Source organism: Cherax quadricarinatus, chromosome 7 (genome assembly GCF_038502225.1).
Source record: "Cherax quadricarinatus isolate ZL_2023a chromosome 7, ASM3850222v1, whole genome shotgun sequence".
Lineage (NCBI taxonomy): Eukaryota > Metazoa > Arthropoda > Malacostraca > Decapoda > Parastacidae > Cherax > Cherax quadricarinatus.
This window is the reverse complement of record NC_091298.1, coordinates 19,088,754-19,111,253: the sequence shown is the minus strand read 5'-3', so window position 1 is coordinate 19,111,253 and position 22,500 is coordinate 19,088,754. Positions and strand designations below refer to the sequence as shown.

General features: G+C 40.9%; 1 protein-coding gene across 2 annotated transcripts in view; it reads left to right on the top strand.

The window, feature by feature from the left end:
* LOC128687002 (putative neural-cadherin 2) overlaps positions 1 to 22,500 on the top strand; it is a 73,347-nt gene that overhangs the window by 21,356 nt on the left and 29,491 nt on the right. For both annotated transcript variants that reach the window (XM_070082351.1, XM_070082350.1), the window contains exons 8-14: positions 1,756 to 1,964; positions 5,037 to 5,197; positions 11,777 to 11,936; positions 12,469 to 12,672; positions 15,732 to 16,081; positions 16,501 to 16,909; positions 17,870 to 18,145. In XM_070082351.1, the coding sequence (XP_069938452.1) occupies positions 1,756 to 1,964; positions 5,037 to 5,197; positions 11,777 to 11,936; positions 12,469 to 12,672; positions 15,732 to 16,081; positions 16,501 to 16,909; positions 17,870 to 18,145 (1,769 nt within the window). The remainder of the gene's footprint in view (positions 1 to 1,755; positions 1,965 to 5,036; positions 5,198 to 11,776; positions 11,937 to 12,468; positions 12,673 to 15,731; positions 16,082 to 16,500; positions 16,910 to 17,869; positions 18,146 to 22,500) is intronic.

Here is a 22,500-nt window from a genome sequence, read left to right as displayed (position 1 = left end):
CAAGTTTAGGCCACCCACGACAAGTCCAGGACTCACTACAAATCAGACAGAAAAACAAATATTTGCTGAACGAAATGTGTAATAAGCTTTCAGATTTTTAATGTTGAAGAGATTGGTAAACACGCACACATTGCTCCCCAGTGATGCCAGTGTTCTTGATCCAAGGAATGGGAGATATCCTCTCGTTCAGTGGATCAAAATTTACCACCTACAATTATGTAGGTAATCTATGCCCCCAAAGGTTTTGGTGTTTTCTCATGAATGCAAACAATGTAGCCGCACCTTTTCCAGTCTGAGTCAACCTTTGTCTGTCCTTTAAATATTTAGGCATTTCCATGAACAACAATATTTATTAATGTTTATACCAGTAAAGTTTATACCAGCCATCAATACTGCTGGTATCATACAGGCCAGTAGTATTGATGTCTTTTTCTCTCCCCTTATCTCTCTCTCTCTCTCTCTCTCTCTCTCTGTTTATCTATTTATCTAAATATCTTTTCAGAGGGTTTTAAAGGTTAGGTTAAGGGTCCCTAACTTTATTTACAAGCTAAGAGCTGTTACCTGTATCAACTCTCTTTCTCTCTCTCTCTCTCTCTCTCTCTCTCTCTGTGCATGCATATATATATATATATATATATATATATATATATATATATATATATATATATATATATATATATATATATGTGTGTATATATATATCGTGCCGAATATGTAAAACCGGTCAATTAGCAAGAACTCGTTTAAAATTAAGTCCTCTCTGAAATTTTCTCTTATACATTTAAAGATATATTTTTTTCATTAATGTTAATGTAAAAATTTTTAATTTTGCACTAAAAGAATCTTAGAAAACTTACCTAACCTTATTATAACAAGAGCAATTTATTTTAGCCTAACCCAACCAAATATATTTTAGATTTGTTTACAATAATTTAGTACTAAACAAACACAGTGAAATATATTTTTTTCGTTAGGTTTAGATTGATTTTGGCGAAATTATTGCATACACAAATTTTCACTTGTCCTATATGGCAAGATGAGCGTTGCTATTTAAGCCAAGATCGCAAATTCTGCCTAATCGGCACGACACACACACACACACACACATATATATATATATATATATATATATATATATATATATATATATATATATATATATATATATATATACAAACACTGATCTCTGGCTGAAGGAGACTCGAACCTACGAACCTTGGAACAAGGTACGCAGTGCTATACCATTCTCACCACACTGGACCAATACCTTGACGTCCAGTGTGGTGAGAATGGCATAGCACTGCGTACCTCGTTCCAAGGTCCGTAGGTTCGAGTCTCCTTCAGCCAGAGATCAGTGTTTGTATATATATATATATATATATATATATATATATATATATATATATATATATATATATATATATATATATACATATCTATCTATCTCGGTGCTTCATTTAATGTGCCTGTGTTTGTTAATGTGATTTTGAGCCTGTCTTTAGGGTCACCAAAGGCTGCATTTAAATGTGGAGAGTGGGGGCATTTGCCCACGGGCCTCCACCACTGAAGTTGAGAGTGTGTGTCTGTGTGTGTGTCGAGTGTGCCTTGCGTAGAATGAAGTTAATAATGATGCAGAGATTGTGTAAGTTATCACTCCTTGAAATGGAGTGGGCGTGGCAGCTGAGTTCTAAAGCTCTAAAGCTGAGTTCTAAAGTGAGTCTAAAGCAGTGTGGACGTGTGTGTGTTACCCAGCAGGAGGGGACGAGGGGCGTGGTGTGGGCGTGGTGTGGGCGCGGGCGGGGCTGGACAGGGAGGAGCGCCGTTCCCTGTTAGTACCGTTGTTAGTGGCAGACGCTGGATGGCCGCCGCTCACCACCACAGCAACTCTCACTGTTCACGTTGCTGACCTCAACGACAACCCCATGACACCCGCTTCCAAGACTGTCATTGTCCACACTCTCCAGGTCAGTCACTGTCCACACTTTCCAGGTCAGTCACTGTCCACACTCTCCAGGTCAGTCACTGTTTACGCCCTCTAAGTCACCTACTCTTCACAGCTTCTAGGTCAGTCGCTGTGTACAGTACACTCACCAGGTCACCTAGTCTTCACAACCTCCAGGTCAGTCACCATGTACACTCACCAGGTCACCTACTCTTCACGTCATCAGGTACTCTGCCAGGTTCATATAACCCACAGTCACCTTCTTAAAGAATCCCTGGTAAACTAAGTTATAATCCACAGATCCACTAATCCAACTTTTCTTAAGTTTCCACCGTTATTCATCGTGATGCATTACTTCGTTTATGGCCTCTCTCTCTTTTCTTCTTTTTCTTTTAGTATTTTCCCCTCATACTTAAAGGTCACTGTCATCAAAAATTTTCTCGAAACTTTTCACTATTTTTTCCTAAAGAAAAAGAGAGAGAGAGAGAGAGAGAATTTATATGTATTTGATATTTTTCATGTTCTGTTGTAATTATAATAATAATTTCCCCTCATATTAAATTTTTTCCCTGATTTGTCTGTCCTTGTTTAAAAAAAATGTAACGCTCCATGAATTTAAAATCTGAAAATATTAGACTGAGCTATTACATAATTTTGCTGTAAATAGCGGTAAATGGAAGCTTCTTCCAGTACTATTTTAAAATTAAACTTGCACATACGTAAGCGTTAACACACACACACACTACACACACACACACACACACACACACTACACACACACTACACACACACTACACACACACTACACACACACTACACACACACTACACACACACTACACACACACTACACACACACTACACACACACTACACACACACACACATTACACACACACTACACACACACACACACGCACACCAGGAGCTCGGACTCGACCCCCGCAACCTCAACTAGGTGAGTACTAGGTGAGTACACACGCACACACACACACACACACACACTTATTCTTGGACTGCAAGAAGGCGTTTGACACAGTTCCACACAAGAGATTGGTGCAAAAACTGGAGGACCAAGCAGGGATAACAGGGAAGGCACTACAATGGATCAGGGAATACTTGTCAGCAAGACAGCAGCGAGTAATGGTACGTGGCGAGGTGTCAGAGTGGACGCCTGTGACCAGCGGGGTCCCACAGGGGTAAGTCCTAGGACCAGTGCTGTTTCTGGTATTTGTGAACGACATGACGGAAGGAATCGACTCTGAGGTGTCCCTGTTTGCAGATGACGTGAAGTTGATGAGAAGAATTCACTCGATCGAAAACCAGGCAGAACTACAAAAGGATCTGGACAGGCTGCAGACCTGGTCCAGCAATTGGCTCCTGGAGCTCAATCCCACCAAGTGCAAAGTCATGAAGATTGGGGAAGGGCAAAGAAGACAGCAGATGGAGTACAGTCTAGGGGACCAGAGACTACAAACCTCACTCAAGGAAAAAGATCTTGAGGTGAGTATAACACCAGGCACATCTCCTGAAGCGCACATCAACCAAATAACGGCTGCAGCATATGGGCGCCTAGCAAACCTCAGAACAGCATTCCAACACCTTAATAAGGAATCGTTCAGGGCCCTGTACACCGTGTACGTTAGGCCCATATTGGAGTATGCGGCACCAGTTTGGAACCCACACCTAGCCAAGCACGTAAAGAAACTAGAGAAAGTGCAAAGGTTTGCAACAAGACTAGTCCCAGAGTTAAGAGGTATGTCCTACGAGGAGAGGTTAAGGGAAATCAACCTGACGACACTGGAGGACAGGAGAGATAGGGGGGACATGATAACGACATACAAAATACTGAGAGGAATTGACAAGGTGGACAAAGACAGGATGTTCCAGAGATGGGACACAGTAACAAGGGGACATAGTTGGAAGTTGAAGACACAGATGAATCACAGGGATGTTAGGAAGTATTTCTTCAGCCACAGAGTAGTCAGTAAGTGGAACAGTTTGGGAAGCGATGTAGTGGAGGCAGGATCCATACATAGCTTTAAGCAGAGGTATGCTAAAGCTCACGGTTCAGGGAGAGTGACCTAGTAGCGATCAGTGAAGAGGCGGGGCCAGGAGCTCGGACTCGACCCCTGCAACCTCAACTAGGTGAGTACACACACACACACATGCATTATCAGAGTAGATATGGTAGGTAATCATTTTTTCACTGTGTATGTACTCCATTTCGATGCTTTTAGCTTGCAGGTTTCGAGTCACAGCTCTTGGCCCCGCCAGCTAAGCTTCGTACTTACCGATCTTTGTTTGCGTGGGCTGAGTCTTGGCTTCCGGCTCAGCCTCTTTATGATTTATCGGCTGTTTTTTATATTGGTTTTTGCTCTCCTGGTATACTTGTTCTTCAGTCTGTGTGTGGAATTTGCCACCACCCCTTCCACATACAGTGTGAGACTATCAATATTTTAAGCTTTCATCTATGCTCCCAAGTGTCTGCTCCTCACATTTTAAATAATTAATCAATGTCCATCATTTCAACTCCTCTTAGCATTTTGTATGCTTTAACTGTCTCTCTTTTAGTCTTCTTCTCTTTTAGAGTTGTTAGCCTCACTTCCTCACAGTGCACACCCATCTACTCTGAACTGTTCTGGTTACAAATCTTTGGATATAACTTTGAACATGTATAAATGTTGGTAGAATTACCGACAATGTGTTAAGTAAAAGGACACAAGTGCACTCCTGTCGTTTTACTTAACTTTGAACATCATCTGCAAACACGCACATGGATTCGATCCAACCTGGCAGGTAATTTACCTACATCAAGAACATTAGCGTCCCAATTATTGATCTTGGAAATTTCACTTGTTACCCTTTATCTTCCTAACATTTCCTCCAGAACTAAAACTATGCATGTGCCTATATATTTACCCCAGCCACAGGGAAGGTGGGTTGAGGGCTGGAGTTGCAAGTTAATCCTCTCCCCGTTCACAGGAAGCGATGCCTTTGGAAAAGGTGTCACTCTCACTCCCCAAGACACAGAGAGAGCCAGTGCCCGTGGGGAGGGTGTCACTCCCTCTTACCTCTCCTTCTCTCTCTTCCCAGCCACAGGGAAAACCTGTTCCTCTGGGAAGGGTGTACGTCAAGGACCCCGATGACTGGGACTCCGCCTCCAAGACCTACTCCTGGAGACAATATGTTGAGGGCTTCTTCCTAAACTCCTCCAACGGTGATCTCACCATGGCGCCCGACACCCCTGAAGGCCGGTAGGTGGATCTTTTCTTTAGTTATTCGAAGATGAACCTTTTCCTTTGATGTCGGTAGAAGAGCCTTTCCCTTAGTTACGGGTAGGTATTCGTGGATATACAAGTGCCGTAATAAAAAACGGTATGTTTCGCGCCGCCGGACCTAAGTTTCCCGTGTGCCATTTCGAAGGAAAAGGATACTTGTGTACTGTTTAGAAGAAATATATATATAAGGAAATGTTTGGCCATGAATGGCTTCGTAAGTGTTACATACAGATTAAATTACAACCGGACATTACATAGATGCCTTTAATAACTGTCCTCAGCTGTACACAAGTGTCCTTTTTCACGGTTTGTCAGTGTCAACATACCATTTACAAGTTTATCATTTCTTTATTTTCTAATAATTATAAAGTATGTATAAGCTAATTTGCCTAAACCTAACCTAATCTAATCTAAGGAAATCTCTCCTAGAATAACAAATATGTTCTTGCGAGGGTTGGACCGGACAGAAGCTAACGAAGGGGAAATGGAGATCAACTAATTACATAAAAAAAGCACGGAACGGGTGGTGGTTGAACTCATTGATTCAAACCCCAACCATATAGTGGTTTGTTTGTAATCGTCTTATTACGATTTCGTGAGTCACGAAACTGCAAATTTATGTTGCCTAATAAGAGAGATGAGGTCTTGGCTTTTTTTTCCACAATAAAATACTTCTCAAAGACTCTACAAGGAATTTCGTATACCCAACCATTAATAATCTTAAGGTATTTTATGAGAGAATTTCTAAACGTGTATTTAATACTAAAAGCAACAATAATGATCCATGAGGAAGAAAACTATGTTTGGGCAACGTTTCGCTCTGTGTAGATTACTATATTCACGGAAACACGCTAAACCCATTAGGGATCACACAGCGCTTGGGAAATGGGAGGTAATCAGGTCTGATCTGAGGAAGGGAAGCGTACCACCAATTTCTTGCATCAAAAGTCCTTCACGGGCATCAAACAACCCTTCTTGAAGGGTCAATAAGCAGAGCTTTTTCAAGTCATAAGAAGGAAAACATTCACCACATACCTGTCAGTGGTACGTCCTTCAGCAGTGCTCAATTACTGCAGTACACGCAGGATATCAATAAAATTCTTATTTTATGCCAATATCAGTAAATCTGAAAGGGAAAAAAAGGCTTATTAATGCTTAATGCTTTATTTTTTTTGTCTAATAAATTTATCATTATTCTTATTCTTATTTTTAACGCACTGTCTCCCGCCGAGGTACCGCGAGACCAAGTAAAAATAGAAGAAACGGGGTCATTATCATTCTTTTAACTGCCGCCTTGATAGAAGTGTGCTGACATTACAGTCCAGATGGACTGCCGAACTGAAACATCCCCATTCTTCCTTCAGAGTGCAAGCACTTTACTTCCTACCTCCAGGATTCAAGTCCTGCTAACTGGTTTCTCTGAAACCCATCATAATGTTACCTTGTTCACACTCCAGCAGCAAGTCAGGTTCCCTCACCCCCCCTCAAAAAAGAGAATACTTATCTTCACTCACTGTGATCTAATGCGTTTACAAAACCTGCCGGATGTATAAGCCCATAGCACTTAAAACCTTTATTACCCCCTTCACCCCCTTCCTCCAACATTTCTTAGAACAACCCTCAGCCCTCCTTCCTTCCCTCCTTCCACCCCAGATATATGTACCCTCCCAAGTCTTCCTATTTTTCATCCTCTCTAAATTTCCAAATCAACTCAACAATCCCTCCCTCCTCACCTATTGGAATTATGCTATTGGTAACCTCCAGGCCTTCTAATCTCCACACTCCGAATTATATATATATATATAGGTAGTAGGTTGGTAGACAGCAACCACCCAGGGAGGTACTACCGTCCTGCCAAGTGAGTGTAAAACGAAAGCCTGTAATTGTTTTACATGATGGTAGGATTGCTGGTGTCTTTTGTCTGTCTCATAAATATGCAAGATTACAGGTACGTCTTGCTACTTCTACTTACACTTAGGTCACACTACACATACATGTACACGTTTATTTATACACACTCATCTGAGTTTTCTTTGATTTTATCTTAATAGTTCTTGGTCTTATTACTTTTCCTTTTATATCCATGGGGAAGTGGAATAAGAATCTTTCCTCCGTAAGCCATGCGTGTTGTAAAAGTCAACTAAAATGCCGGGAACAATGGGCTAGTAACCCCTTTTCCTGTAAAGATTACTAAAAAGAATAAGAAGAAAATTGTCAAAGTGGGAAGTCTGAATGTGCGTGGATGTTGTGCAAATGATAAGAAAGAGATGATTGTGGATGTTATGAATGAGAAGAAACTGGATGTCCTGGCTTTAAGTGAAACAAAGCTGAAGGGGGTGGGAGAGTTTCAATGGAGAGGAATAAATGGGATTAGGTCAGGGGTTTCAAATAGAGTTAGAGCTAAAGAAGGAGTAGCAATAATGTTGAAGGATAAGCTATGGCAGGAAAAGAGGGACTACAAATGTATAAATTCAAGGATTATGTGGAGTAAAATAAAGATTGGATGTGAAAAGTGGGTTATAGTAAGCGTGTATGCACCTGGAGAAGAGAGAAGTGTAGAGGAGAGAGAGAGATTCTGGGAAATGTTGAGTGAATGCGTGGGGAGTTTTGAATCAAGTGTGAGAGTAATGGTGGTTGGGGATTTCAATGCTAAAGTGGGTAAAAATGTTATGGAGGGAGTAGTAGGTAATTTTGGGGTGCCAGGGGTAAATGTAAATAGGGAGCCTTTAATTGAGCTATGTGTAGAAAGAAATTTGGTAATAAGTAATACATTTTTTATGAAAAAGAGGATAAATAAATATACAAGGTATGATGTAGCACGTAATGAAAGTAGTTTGTTAGATTATGTATTGGTGGATAAAAGGTTGATGGGTAGGCTCCAGGATGTACATGTTTATAGAGGGGCAACTGATATATCGGATCATTATTTAGTTGTAGCTACAGTTAGAGTAAGAGGTAGATGGGAAAAGAGGAAGGTGGCAACAACAAGTAAGAGGGAGGTGAAAGTGTATAAACTAAGGGAGGAGGAAGTTCGGGCGAGATATAAGCGACTATTGGCTGAAAGGTGGGCTAGTGCAAAGATGAGTAGTGGGGGGGTTGAAGAGGGTTGGAATAGTTTTAAAAATGCAGTATTAGAATGTGGGGCAGAAGTTTGTGGTTATAGGAGGGTGGGGGCAGGAGGAAAGAGGAGTGATTGGTGGAATGATGAAGTAAAGGGTGTGATAAAAGAGAAAAAGGTAGCTTACGAGAGGTTTTTACAAAGCAGAAGTGTTATAAGAAGAGCAGAGTATATGGAGAGTAAAAGAAAGGTGAAGAGAGTGGTGAGAGAGTGCAAAAGGAGAGCAGATGAAAGAGTGGGAGAGGCACTGTCAAGAAATTTTTATGAAAATAAGAAAAAATTTTGGAGTGAGTTAAACAAGTTAAGAAAGCCTAGGGAAAGTATGGATTTGTCAGTTAAAAACAGAGTAGGGGAGTTAGTAGATGGGGAGAGGGAGGTATTAGGTAGATGGCGAGAATATTTTGAGGAACTTTTAAATGTTAAGGAAGAAAGGGAGGCGGTAATTTCATGCACTGGCCAGGGAGGTATACCATCTTTTAGGAGTGAAGAAGAGCAGAATGTAAGTGTGGTGGAGGTACGTGAGGCATTACGTAGAATGAAAGGGGGTAAAGCAGCTGGAACTGATGGGATCATGACAGAAATGTTAAAAGCAGGGGGGGATATAGTGTTGGAGTGGTTGGTACTTTTGTTTAATAAATGTATGAAAGAGGGGAAGGTACCTAGGGATTGGCGGAGAGCATGTATAGTCCCTTTATATAAAGGGAAAGGGGACAAAAGAGATTGTAAAAATTATAGAGGAATAAGTTTACTGAGTATACCAGGAAAAGTATACGGTAGGGTTATAATTGAAAGAATTAGAGGTAAGACAGAATGTAGAATTGCGGACGAGCAAGGAGGCTTCAGAGTGGGTAGGGGATGTGTAGATCAAGTGTTTACATTGAAACATATATGTGAACAGTATTTAGATAAAGGTAGGGAAGTTTTTATTGCATTTATGGATTTAGAAAAGGCATATGATAGAGTGGATAGAGGAGCAATGTGGCAGATGTTGCAAGTATATGGAATAGGTGGTAAGTTACTAAATGCTGTAAAGAGCTTTTATGAGGATAGTGAGGCTCAGGTTAGGGTGTGTAGAAGAGAGGGAGAATACTTCCCGGTAAAAGTAGGTCTTAGACAGGGATGTGTAATGTCACCATGGTTGTTTAATATATTTATAGATGGGGTTGTAAAAGAAGTAAATGCTAGGGTGTTCGGGAGAGGGGTGGGATTAAATTATGGGGAATCAAATTCAAAATGGGAATTGACACAGTTACTTTTTGCTGATGATACTGTGCTTATGGGAGATTCTAAAGAAAAATTACAAAGGTTAGTGGATGAGTTTGAGAATGTGTGTAAAGGTAGAAAGTTGAAAGTGAACATAGAAAAGAGTAAGGTGATGAGGGTATCAAATGATTTAGATAAAGAAAAATTGGATATCAAATTGGGGAGGAGGAGTATGGAAGAAGTGAATGTTTTCAGATACTTGGGAGTTGACGTGTCGGCGGATGGATTTATGAAGGATGAGGTTAATCATAGAATTGATGAGGGAAAAAAGGTGAGTGGTGCGTTGAGGTATATGTGGAGTCAAAAAACGTTATCTATGGAGGCAAAGAAGGGAATGTATGAAAGTATAGTAGTACCAACACTCTTATATGGATGTGAAGCTTGGGTGGTAAATGCAGCAGCGAGGAGACGGTTGGAGGCAGTGGAGATGTCCTGTCTAAGGGCAATGTGTGGTGTAAATATTATGCAGAAAATTCGGAGTGTGGAAATTAGGAGAAGGTGTGGAGTTAATAAAAGCATTAGTCAGAGGGCAGAAGAGGGGTTGTTGAGGTGGTTTGGTCATTTAGAGAGAATGGATCAAAGTAGAATGACATGGAAAGCATATAAATCTATAGGGGAAGGAAAGAGGGGTAGGGGTCGTCCTCGAAAGGGTTGGAAAGAGGGGGTAAAGGAGGTTTTGTGGGTGAGGGGCTTGGACTTCCAGCAAGCGTGCGTGAGCGTGTTAGATAGGAGTGAATGGAGACGAATGATACTTGGGACCTGACGATCTGTTGGAGTGTGAGCAGGGTAATATTTAGTGAAGGGATTCAGGGAAACCGGTCATTTTCATATAATCGGACTTGAGTCCTGGAAATGGGAAGTACAATGCCTGCACTTTAAAGGAGGGGTTTGGGATATTGGCAGTTTGGAGGGATATGTTGTGTATCTCTATACATATATGCTTCTAAACTGTTGTATTCTGAGCACCTCTGCAAAAGCAGTGATGTGTGAGTGTGGTGAAAGTGTTGAATGATGATGAAAGTATTTTCTTTTTGGGGATTTTCTTTCTTTTTTTTTGGGTCACCCTGCCTCGGTGGGAGACGGCCGACTTGTTGAAAAAAAAAAAAAAAAAAAAAAAAAAAAAAAAAAAAAAAAATATATATATATATTATATATATATATATATAAATATATATATATATTATATATATATATATATATATATATATATATATATATATATATATATATATATATATATATATATATATATATATATATATATGCAATAAGATCACAGTAAACAGGTGATTTCAGAATATGCAAAACAACCACTGTGAAAGAATAGAGAAATTCCAAGCGCTTTCGAGACTACTCACATTATCAAGGAACTATGATAGTTCCTTGATAATGTGAGTAGTCACGAAATCGCTTGGAATTTCTCTATTCTTTCACAGTGGTTGTTTTGCATATATATATATATATATATATATATATATATATATATATATATATATATATATATATATATATATATATATATATATATATATATATATATATATATATATATATATATATATATATATTAATAAATAAAGTGCGACTGGCCGGGGATCGAACCCGTTTTATTTTAGCCTGCCTCATGGGAAGCCAGTCAAAATCCACGACCGCTCTAACCACTGATATATCAGCGGTTAGTGGCTCAGTGGTTAGAGCATCGTGGATTTTGACTGGCTTCCCACGAGGCGGGATAAAATAACACGGGTTCGATCCCCGGCCATTCGCAGTTTGTCACTTGCTTAAAAAAACATACATCTGTGTGTGGATGCATTAATATGTAAGTATATGAGTGCGTGTGTGTGTGTGTATTTATTTATTTTACAAATAAATTTTCAAACTTTTGTGTTTTACTTACATAAATCTTACCCCTCAAGGGAGGTTCCTTGACGCTGGTGAGGGGCTCTTGATCTAGGGAATTGGATTTGTGCTCCGGTTCCCTGAATTGAGCCTGAATACCTTCTATCCCCCCCCCACATGCGCTGTATAATCCTACGGGTTTAGCGCTCCCCCATGATTGTAATAATAATACATAAATCTTGAAATTTATTAAGAGAAAATATTCACACGAAATACTTGTCCTCTGCCTTTATTTCTCTAATATGTTATTTCATAATATGCGTCTTGCTCCTCAGGTACGAGTTAAGCTTCAAGGTCAACGATGCCAGTCAAGGTCAGTTTGGGGTGAGGGCCAACGTGACAGTCGAGGTCAAGACCCTGAATGCTCATGATGTAACTTATGCTACTCCTATTACCCTGGCTGCTGACCCCTATCAGCTGGTCGTGGAGAGAGAGGTCAGTTAAAGAGGGAGAGCGAGAGAAAGGGTCAGTGAAAGAGAGAAAGGGGGATCAGTGAAAGAGAGATCAGTGAGAGAGAGAAAGAGGGTAAGTGAAAGAATCAGTGAAAGAGAAAGAGAGAGAGATAGTGATAATGAGTGTGTATGTGTATGTGTGTGTGTGTGTGTGTACTCACCTAATTGTGATTGCAGGGGTCGATACTCAGCTCCTGGCCCCGCCTCTTCACTGAACGCTACTAGGTTCTCTCTCCCCCTGCTCCATGAGCTTTAACATACCTCGTCTTAAGCCTATGTATGGTTCCTGCCTCCACTACACCATTGCTAGGCTATTCCACTTCCTGACTGCTCTATGACTGAAGAAATACTTCCTAACATGTGTGCGTGTGCGTGTGCGTGTACGTATGTATGAGTGTGAGTGTGAGTGTGAGTGTGTGTGTGTGTGTGTGTGTGTGTGTGTGTGTGTGTGTGTGTGTGTGTGTGTGTGTGTGTTTGTTAGCTAGCATATACACATCAGCACCCTCGTCACACAGGGCGGAGATTCATCGACACTATCCCTGCTGGAGTCGACGGTGCGGGCGTGGGTGGGGAGGGACGAAGCGGGCGTGTGGGCGGTGTCAGTGGAGGCGCTGGAGGAGCACCCCACGCCCTCCACCATCACTGATGCCTGCCGTGTATGGCTGGTGTCGCCAGGAATGACCAACTTACAGCACCTCATTCTCTATAGGAAACTCGAGGTGAGTTTAGTTTGTAGTATTATTATTATTATATTAATTATTGTTATTATTATTATATTTCTTCTTTCTTTCAACACACCGGCCGTATCCCACCGAGGCGGGGAGACCCAAAAGAAAAAAACGAGAGTTTCTCCTTTTACATGTAGTAATATATGCAGGAGAAGGGGTTACTAGCCTCTTGCTCCCGGCATTTTAGTCGCCTCTTACAACACGCATGGCTTACAGAGGAAGAATTCTGTTCCACTTCCCCATGGAGATAAGAGGAAATAAACAAGAATAAGAACTAGAAAGAAAATAGAAGAAAACCCAGAGGGGTGTGTATATATATGCTTGTACATGTATGTGTAGTGTGACTTAAGTGTAAGTAGAAGTAGCAAGATGTACCTGAAATCTTGCATGTTTATGAGACAGAAAAAAGACACCAGCAATCCTACCATCATGTAAAACAATTACAGGTTTCCGTTTTACACTCACTTGGCAGGACGGTAGTACCTCCCTGGGCGGTTGCTGTCTACCAACCTACTACCTAGGATTATAGTTATTATTATTAGATTTATGGGGGAAGCACTAAACTCGTAGGGGTCATACGAGGTATTCAGGTTGGTCACAGGAAGGAGAGATATTCAGTTCCTTGGAGCAATAGCCACTCACCGGCCTGTAGGTAGATTGAGACACTTATGCAGCATATGGGAATCTTTATTCAGGAAACGTTTCGCCACACAGTGGCTTCATCAGTCCAATACAAAGAGGAAGGCGTAAGGAGAGGAGGAGTATGAGGTAATCAGTCCCTCAGCCTGGAGTCGATGTGTTCAGTCCATCAATCTTGGTAATCAGTCCCTCAGCCTGGAGTCGATGTGTTCAGTCCATCAATCTACAAGATTGATGGACTGAACACATCGACTCCAGGCTGAGGGACTGATTACCTCATACTCCTCCTCTCCTTACGCCTTCCTCTTTGTATTGGACTGATGAAGCCACTGTGTGGCGAAACGTTTCCTGAATAAAGATTTCCATATGCTGCATAAGTGTCTCAATCTTCAACTTGTCGGTTTTTCAAACCATTCATCACGGCCTGTAGGTAGTAATAGTAGTAGTAGTAATAGTAGTAAAAGTAGTAGTAGTAGTAGCAGCAATAATAATAATAATAATAATAATAAATATTGTTATAATCAAGGTAAAGTAATATCAGTAGTATTAGTAATATTAGTGCTGGTGGTTGCAGCAGTGGTAGTAGTGGTGGTGGTGGTGGTGGCAGCAGTGGTAGTAGTGATGGTGGTGGTGGTGGTGGTGGTGGTGGTGGCAGCAGTGGTAGTAGTGATGGTGGTGGTGGCAGCAGTGGTAGTAGTGATGGTGGTGGTGGTGGTGGCAGCAGTGGTAGTAGTGATGGTGGTGGTGGTGGTAGCAGCAGTGGTAGTAGTGATGGTGGTGGTGGTGGCAGCAGTGGTGGTGGTGGCAGCAGTGGTAGTAGTGGTGGTGGTGGTGTCAAGTGGGTTTTTGATAACGTGGGTGGGGTAAGAATACTCACGTAGGCTGGTAGTACGTATAATATAACGGAAGTATGGGAAAGCACCAACAGCCGACCTGCCTCTCTCTGCTCCCTAACTACGACTGACTCTCAAAGTGCCTACGGGTGACGGGTGTTTGAAATCCTGCTATGGTCAGCAGCAATATGAATAATCAGTCAGTGATTCACGCAGACGGTTGGTAGTGAGTCATCTACTGGTACACTGGTTACTGGTAACTGGTTACTAGGAACTGGTACTACTACTGAGAGTGGTTGCAGCAGTGGTAGTAATGGTGGTGCTGGTGGTGACAGCAGTGGTAGTAGTGATGGTGGTGGTGGCAGCAGTGGTAGTAGTGGTGGTGGTGGCAGCAGTGGTAGTAGTGGTGGTGGTGGTTGCAGAAGTGGTAGTAATGGTGGTGCTGGCGGTGGCAGCAATGGTAGTGGTGGCAGCAGTGGTAGTAGTGGTGGTGGTGGTGGCAGCAGTGGTGGTAGTAGTAGTGGTGGTGGCAGCAGTGGTAGTAGTGGTGGTGGTGACAGCAGTGGTAGTAGTGGTGGTAATGGTAAGTCGTGGTGGTAGTAATTGCAGCAACTGATAGCTTTTGTAATGGATATTAGTAGTAGTTAAAGAATATGGTGTAGTCGTAGTTTTGGTAGCAGTATTAGTACTTGTTACAGTTATTGTGTTGTAATAATAATAAGATTTGTAATAGTAGTTTCAACTGTAGTAATAGTAGTAGCAATAGTAGCGGCAGCAGCAGTAGTAGTTGTAGTAGCAATCCTTAAAATAGTAATTTAACAGTGAAAATGTTAATTGTAACAGCAGTTGTAACAGTACCAGCTACTATCAGCATTAGTAAAATAAACATTCTTGATACTGCAGTTGCTCATATATAACTGTTTTCCTTCCCTTGTGTGGCAGGAGTGCAGTGTTAAGTCCCTCAGCACAACACGTTGCCCCAGACACCAGTCAAACTTTAACGCTAGATTTGCATGCAAATTACTTCGCCAATTTTTTGTTTTATGTTTTTTTTTACTCTTGTAATTGAGTCAGTCATTGGAGAGGATATAACTTTCCGTCATATAGGCAATGTTTAACTTGAATGTGTATGAATGTGAGTGATGGAATCTCTTACAAAATAAAGATATTATTTGCTCTTAGTGGTGATACGAAGGAATTCAGGGACCAGTTAGTCGGACTTGAGTCCTGGAGGTGGGAAGTACAGTACCTACGCTCTGAAGGTGGGATGGAGATATGTTGCAGTTTTTGAGCTGTAGTGTAGGCGCGCCTATGGCAAGACAGTGATGGAATGAGTGATAATGAGTGTTTCTTTTTCGGGTCATCCTGCCTCTCTGTGGGAAACGGCCAAGGTGTTTAATAACAAAAATACGTTTCGGTGATTTATTTTATGTATGCTACGAATATGCGCAGGATGCAGAACAGGATATGGGACAACGTTTCTCTCTAAGTAGAGCGAAAATGGTGTCCCAGCACAAGATTTTTCTTCGCCAATGTCGGCAGAACGGCATTCGGATCTATTGTTTATATTTGTCTCAGCTGAGCGCCATCTTGGGTGTCAGTGTACGCGAGGTTGGTATAGGGACGTGCCAAGAGGCCTCTCCTGTCATTGATCTGGACGACGCTTACGAGTTCGAAGGCGAGATCGACTTCGAAGAAGTGAGTAACGCCGCACAGGACGTTGATGGATGTATGGATGGGTGTTGGGTACGAGCTGCCCTTGGCGAGGGTTTCAGTGTGGTGGATGCCAACACCTCGGCCCTGGTTGGTCCCAGGATGGAGGTCCTCACCACTTGCGGCTGTGGCAACACCGCCCCTGACCACACCACCTGTTCCCCTTACACCTGCCTCAACGGTGGCAGGTGTATTCCTACACCCACAGGCACCAAGTGAGTATTCCCACACTCACAGGCGCCAGGTAAGTTGTCAACACATGCGGCTCCTTGAACCTGCTGTAAATGCGTTAATGTTCAAACATAGCAGGACACCCTGTGACCAAGACACGAAAACATTACTAAATAAAATTCAAAAGCATCTGTATTCATTCTGCTCTGGCAGCAGGTATACTTCTAGATGCACAACCCATCTAGCAAAAGTATCTAGCCAGGGTTACTCAAGGTCCTCCCAATCATGTGCTATTTTGTTATATTATAAATTTTTCTCACTTTCCTTATTAATTCTTTCTTCATGTGTTGGGTCCATTGCACTAGTAAGATCAATTCCTGCAAAATAGCTATTATGAGTGTCAGATTCTCACAAAGATGCCAATGTCTGCAACACCTGAGTTGTAAGTCAATGCTTCACACAGGTGTATATGTCCTCACGGCACGTGGGGCTCCCGCTGTAAAGTCGTAGTCAGGCACTTCGAGGACAGCGGAGGCGGACGAGATACTGGAGGTGAAGTAGGCGAGGACGTTCCAGTGGGCGGGTGGGCGTGGGTGGCGCCCATCCCGCCCTGTGCCGAGGTCCACCTCAGTCTGGAGGTGCTCACCAGGTCCCCGGCGGCCACCCTGCTGTACTCAGGTCCTGACCACGGGGCGGCGACCTCAGACACCGAAGATGACAGCATCAGGGAGTTGCTACTGCTGGAGCTGCGTCAGGGACGCCCATCCCTCCTGCTGGACCTCGGCGGTGGTCCTGTCACCCTCACCCTCAACGCCTCCTCTTCCCTCGCAGACAATACCTGGCACAGGATCGATCTCATATGGAAAGACGAGGTAAGACGCAATAGTGTTACATCGGGGACAAGTAGTTTAGCTGTAAACAAAAGAAATATGTAATGGATTTTTTGAGGAATATTCTCGGGACTGCAGTGTAATTGTAGGAGCTCTTAGGAATCACCATAATAGCAATGGCTGGAGATAAAAACACCATTAGAGACGTAAAAAACAGCAACAACACTAGGCAAAACGCTGTTAAAAACGTTGGGAAACGATAACAGCACGCTACGAACGCTCTTAAATACAAAGGTCACAACCAGCACCAGGTCATAGGAAACGTAGCCTAAATATCCAAACGTTGCAAATGTATCCATTTACTTAAGCGATGCAGTGTGTCCATTTACGTAAGCGATGCAGTGTGTTGGATGGCCAAGACTGTGGAGAAGTGTAGTAGGAGACTTTGTGCTGGAAAACGTTCTGCCTTCAATAAAGAGGAAGCTAAACACTCTACATAACGAGCTTTTTGGGGAACACAGCGTTTCAATCTGTTTAAAAACTTATCAGGTCATACGAGAGGTACATACATAAGCCTGCTTTGTGTACCATGTCTGTGACTTGATACACAAAGAAAACGTTTTGCAAATTGTCTTTCGTCTTCGCAAACCTTCATTATAAACAACGTTTTGCTCTGAATAAGTTTTTGTCTTGATAAAGCACCACCCACAGCTTGATATATTAAGAACATTATTACCCTACCTTTTGAAGAATTAATCAGGATACGTGCACATGGAAGTGTGTGACTCTCAGTGTATGTTTGACAATATAGACTTTAATCGAAACATTAGTGATTCAAATATTCTTCCCTAGTGAACAGCTTGTATGTGACCTAAATGGCCCTCATGTAGTCGATAGGCTTTAAACCCAGTGAATTAATCAACCAAAAAGTACTTGTGTATTTTCCGTAGACCTACTACAGTGTTCCTTTATTCTTATATCCCTATGTTGCTCCTCTCGCAGTTGGTGGAGATGATCGTGGACTTGTGTACGGGCGGAGGGCTAGACGAACCGCCTACTTTTCCCTCCAGCCCCGCCCATGCCACCCCTACGGACGCCCACACCTGTCGAGGGGCGGCCAGACTACCCCGGACCGCCCGCGTGCTCAACGCAAGTGGGCCGTTGCAGGTGGGTGGGCTGGCCCACCCACTCCCTGCCCACTACCTGAATGACGGAACACCCATCTTTCGCCCACCTCACTTCCAGGGCTGCCTCAGGAACCTCAGAGTGAACGGCCAGGTGAGAGAGAGAGAGAGAGAGAGAGAGAGAGAGAGAGAGAGAGAGAGAGAGAGAGAGAGGAATTCTAACACAATTCCTCTGACCACCACAGAGGGAACAAATCCTCTTCCTAGCAACGAAGGAAGCCTTGGATCTGTTAATTCTCCTACACCTGACATCTCTGCTTCAGCCACTGCCAGTCCACTTGACAGTGCACATACCATCTCTGATCCTACACCTGTCAGCACACGTGCCGACACTATTTCAGAATCTGGTAGCAGTGCTTCATCAGCAAGCTCTGAGTCAGGAGTTTCTCCACCAGAGATTGGTGCAGTTAATAATCAGGGAACTATCGCTTCACCTGATCACCTACTGCGCCAAAGTGCGAACAGCACTTTATATATATATATATATATATATATATATATATATATATATATATATATATATATACTTCTTTTTTTATTTTTTTTTTTTCAACAAGTCGGTCGTCTCCCACCGAGGCAGGGTGACCCAAAAAAGAAAAAATCCCCAAAAAGAAAATACTTACATCATCATTCAACACTTTCACCACACTCACACATTATCACTGCTTTTGCAGAGGTGCTCAGAATACAACAGTTTAGAAGCATATACGTATAAAGATACACAACATATCCCTCCAAACTGCCAATATCCCAAACCCCTCCTTTAAAGTGCAGGCATTGTACTTCCCATTTCCAGGACTCAAGTCCGACTATATGAAAATAACCGGTTGCCCTGAATCCCTTCACTAAATATTACCCTGCTCACACTCCAACAGATCGTCAGGTCCCAAGTATCATTCGTCTCCATTCACTCCTATCTAACACGCTCATGCACGCTTGCTGGAAGTCCAAGCCCCTCGCCCACAAAACCTCCTTTACCCCCTCTTTCCAACCCTTTCGAGGACGACCCCTACCCCTCTTTCCTTCCCCTATAGATTTATATGCTTTCCATGTCATTCTACTTTGATCCATTCTCTCTAAATGACCAAACCACCTCAACAACCCCTCTTCTGCCCTCTGACTAATGCCTTTATTAACTCCACACCTTCTCCTAATTTCCACACTCCGAATTTTCTGCATAATATTTACACCACACATTGCCCTTAGACAGGACATATATATATATATACATATATGTATATATATATATGTATATATATGTATATGTCGTGCCGAAAAGGTAGAACTTGCCATCTTGACTTAAATAGCAACACTCATCTTGCCATATAGGACAAGCGAAAATTTGTGTAAGGAATAATTTCGCCAAAACCATTCTGAACCTAACGAAAAAATATATTTCACTGTGTTTGTTTAGTATTAAATTATTATAAACAAATCTAAAATATATTTAGTTGGGTTAGGCTAAAATAAATTGTTCTTGTTATAATAAGGTTAGGTAAGTTTTCTAAGATTCCTTTGGAGCAAAACTAAAAATTTTTATATTAACATTAATGAAAAAAATATATCTTTATACGTATAAAAGAAAATTTTAGAAAGGACTTAATTTTAAATGAGTTCTTGCTAATTGACCAGTTTTACATATCCGGCACGACCTATATATTTATATCTATATATATAATATATATATATATATATATATATATATATATATATATATATATATATATATATATATATATATATATATATGTATGTATATATATATATATACTGCAAATGTCATATTGTGTTTAAATATATTTTCGTATTAATTTCCGTATCCTAGTCCAACAAAGCTTAACCTAACAACAAATATACATATATATATTTTAATTTAGAGGAAGCATTAAAAAATAAATTAACGCGGGGAACCTCACGTGAAAATTCACGTAGAAGAATGGAAATAGGTTTATTATTATTACTATTATTATTATTTTTATTATTATTATTATTATTATTATTATTATTGTTATTGTTGTTGTTGTATTTATTTTGGAAGCACTAAATCCATATGGGTCATAGAGTGCCAAGGAAAATTGGAGTGATTCAGATTCAGTCGATGGAAGGTGGAACAGCAGATCCAGCTCCATGAGACGATAAGGCGAATAATTAGGACCACGCTGGAGGCTGCGAGTCCTTAATTATCATCCTCGTGAATCTATTATAATTTCAGACAGTAGGATGTTCTTGTATTTATAAATACTATATAACCACAAAGCTCATTCTGTAACTTCTCATATTATCACGTGTAGCTACGTGTATGCTTTGTAAATGAACACGTTAGCAACTTGTGTCTGCACACGTATGCAGTGTATGTATATAAACATGTTTACAGTTAATGTGTATATATACTTAGCAATGTATATTTGTATACTTTTGCAGTATATGTATGTCTAACTGATGTGAAATGCGTGTAGTTATATGTATTTGCAATGTATGTGTATGTTAATGTGTGCGTTGTATGAATGTATTGTGTATGCACGCATACATACACTATATCAAGCTCCAGAGCGAAGCCACACAACTTCCAATTTTAATTTTCCATTTATAGGTTAGTTATGAACTGCTCCAGTTTCGGTATTGTGGGTTAGTTTGTTATTGTTCCAGTCTTTGTATTGTGGGATAGGTTGGAACTGTTCCTGTCTCGGTACTGTTGGTTAGTTTGGAACTGTTCCAGCCTTGGCGTAGAGGATTAGCTTTTGATTTTTTCTAGTATAGGCATTATTGATTAGTAGTGAAATGTTCCTGCGCCGGAGTATTGGACTAGTTGCGAAATATTCTAGCCACGTAGTAGGATTAGTTGTGAATTGCTACTGCTTCATTAATGCTGTGGATAGTTCTAGCCTCGGTATTGTGGGTTAGTGTAATTATTCCAGCTTTTGTATTGCGGTTAGTGGTGAATCATTCTAGCCACCAACAGCGTATATAATATATATATATATATATATATATATATATATATATATATATATAATATATATATAATATATATATATATATATATATATATATATATATATATATATATATATATATATATATATATATATATATATATATATATATATAATGTGTAGTAGGTTGGTAGACAGCAACCACCCAGGGAGGTACTACCGTCCTGCCAAGTGAGTGTAAAACGAAAGCCTGTAATTGTTTTACATGATGGTAGGATTGCTGGTGTCTTTTGTCTGTCTCATAAATATGCAAGATTACAGGTATGTCTTGCTACTTCTACTTACAATTAGGCCACACTACACATACATGTACACGTTTATTTATACACACTCATCTGAGTTTTCTTTGATTTTATCTTAATAGTTCTTGGTCTTATTACTTTTCCTTTTATATCCATGGGGAAGTGGAATAAGAATCTTTCCTCCGTAAGCCATGCGTGTTGTAAAAGTCAACTAAAATGCCGGGAACAATGGGCTAGTAACCCCTTTTCCTGTAAAGATTACTAAAAAGAATAAGAAGAAGAAAATTATCAAAGTGGGAAGTCTGAATGTGCGTGGATGTTGTGCAAATGATAAGAAAGAGATGATTGTGGATGTTATGAATGAGAAGAAACTGGATGTTCTGGCTTTAAGTGAAACAAAGCTGAAGGGGGTGGGAGAGTTTCAATGGAGAGGAATAAATGGGATTAGGTCAGGGGTTTCAAATAGTTAGAGCTAAAGAAGGAGTAGCAATAATGTTGAAGGATAAGCTATGGCAGGAAAAGAGGGACTACAAATGTATAAATTCAAGGATTATGTGGAGTAAAATAAAGATTGGATGTGAAAAGTGGGTTATAGTAAGCGTGTATGCACCTGGAGAAGAGAGAAGTGTAGAGGAGAGAGAGAGATTCTGGGAAATGTTGAGTGAATGCGTGGGGAGTTTTGAATCAAGTGTGAGAGTAATGGTGGTTGGGGATTTCAATGCTAAAGTGGGTAAAAATGTTATGGAGGGAGTAGTAGGTAAATTTGGGGTGCCAGGGGTAAATGTAAATGGGGAGCCTTTAATTGAGCTATGTGTAGAAAGAGATTTGGTAATAAGTAATACATATTTTATGAAAAAGAGGATAAATAAATATACAAGGTATGATGTAGCACGTAATGAAAGTAGTTTGTTAGATTATGTATTGGTGGATAAAAGGTTGATGGGTAGGCTCCAGGATGTACATGTTTATAGAGGGGCAACTGATATATCGGATCATTATTTAGTTGTAGCTACAGTTAGAGTAAGAGGTAGATGGGAAAAGAGGAAGGTGGCAACAGCAAGTAAGAGGGAGGTGAAAGTGTATAAACTAAGGGAGGAGGAAGTTCGGGCGAGATATAAGCGACTATTGGCAGAAAGGTGGGCTAGTGCAAAGATGAGTAGTGGGGGGGTTGAAGAGGGTTGGAATAGTTTTAAAAATGCAGTATTAGAATGTGG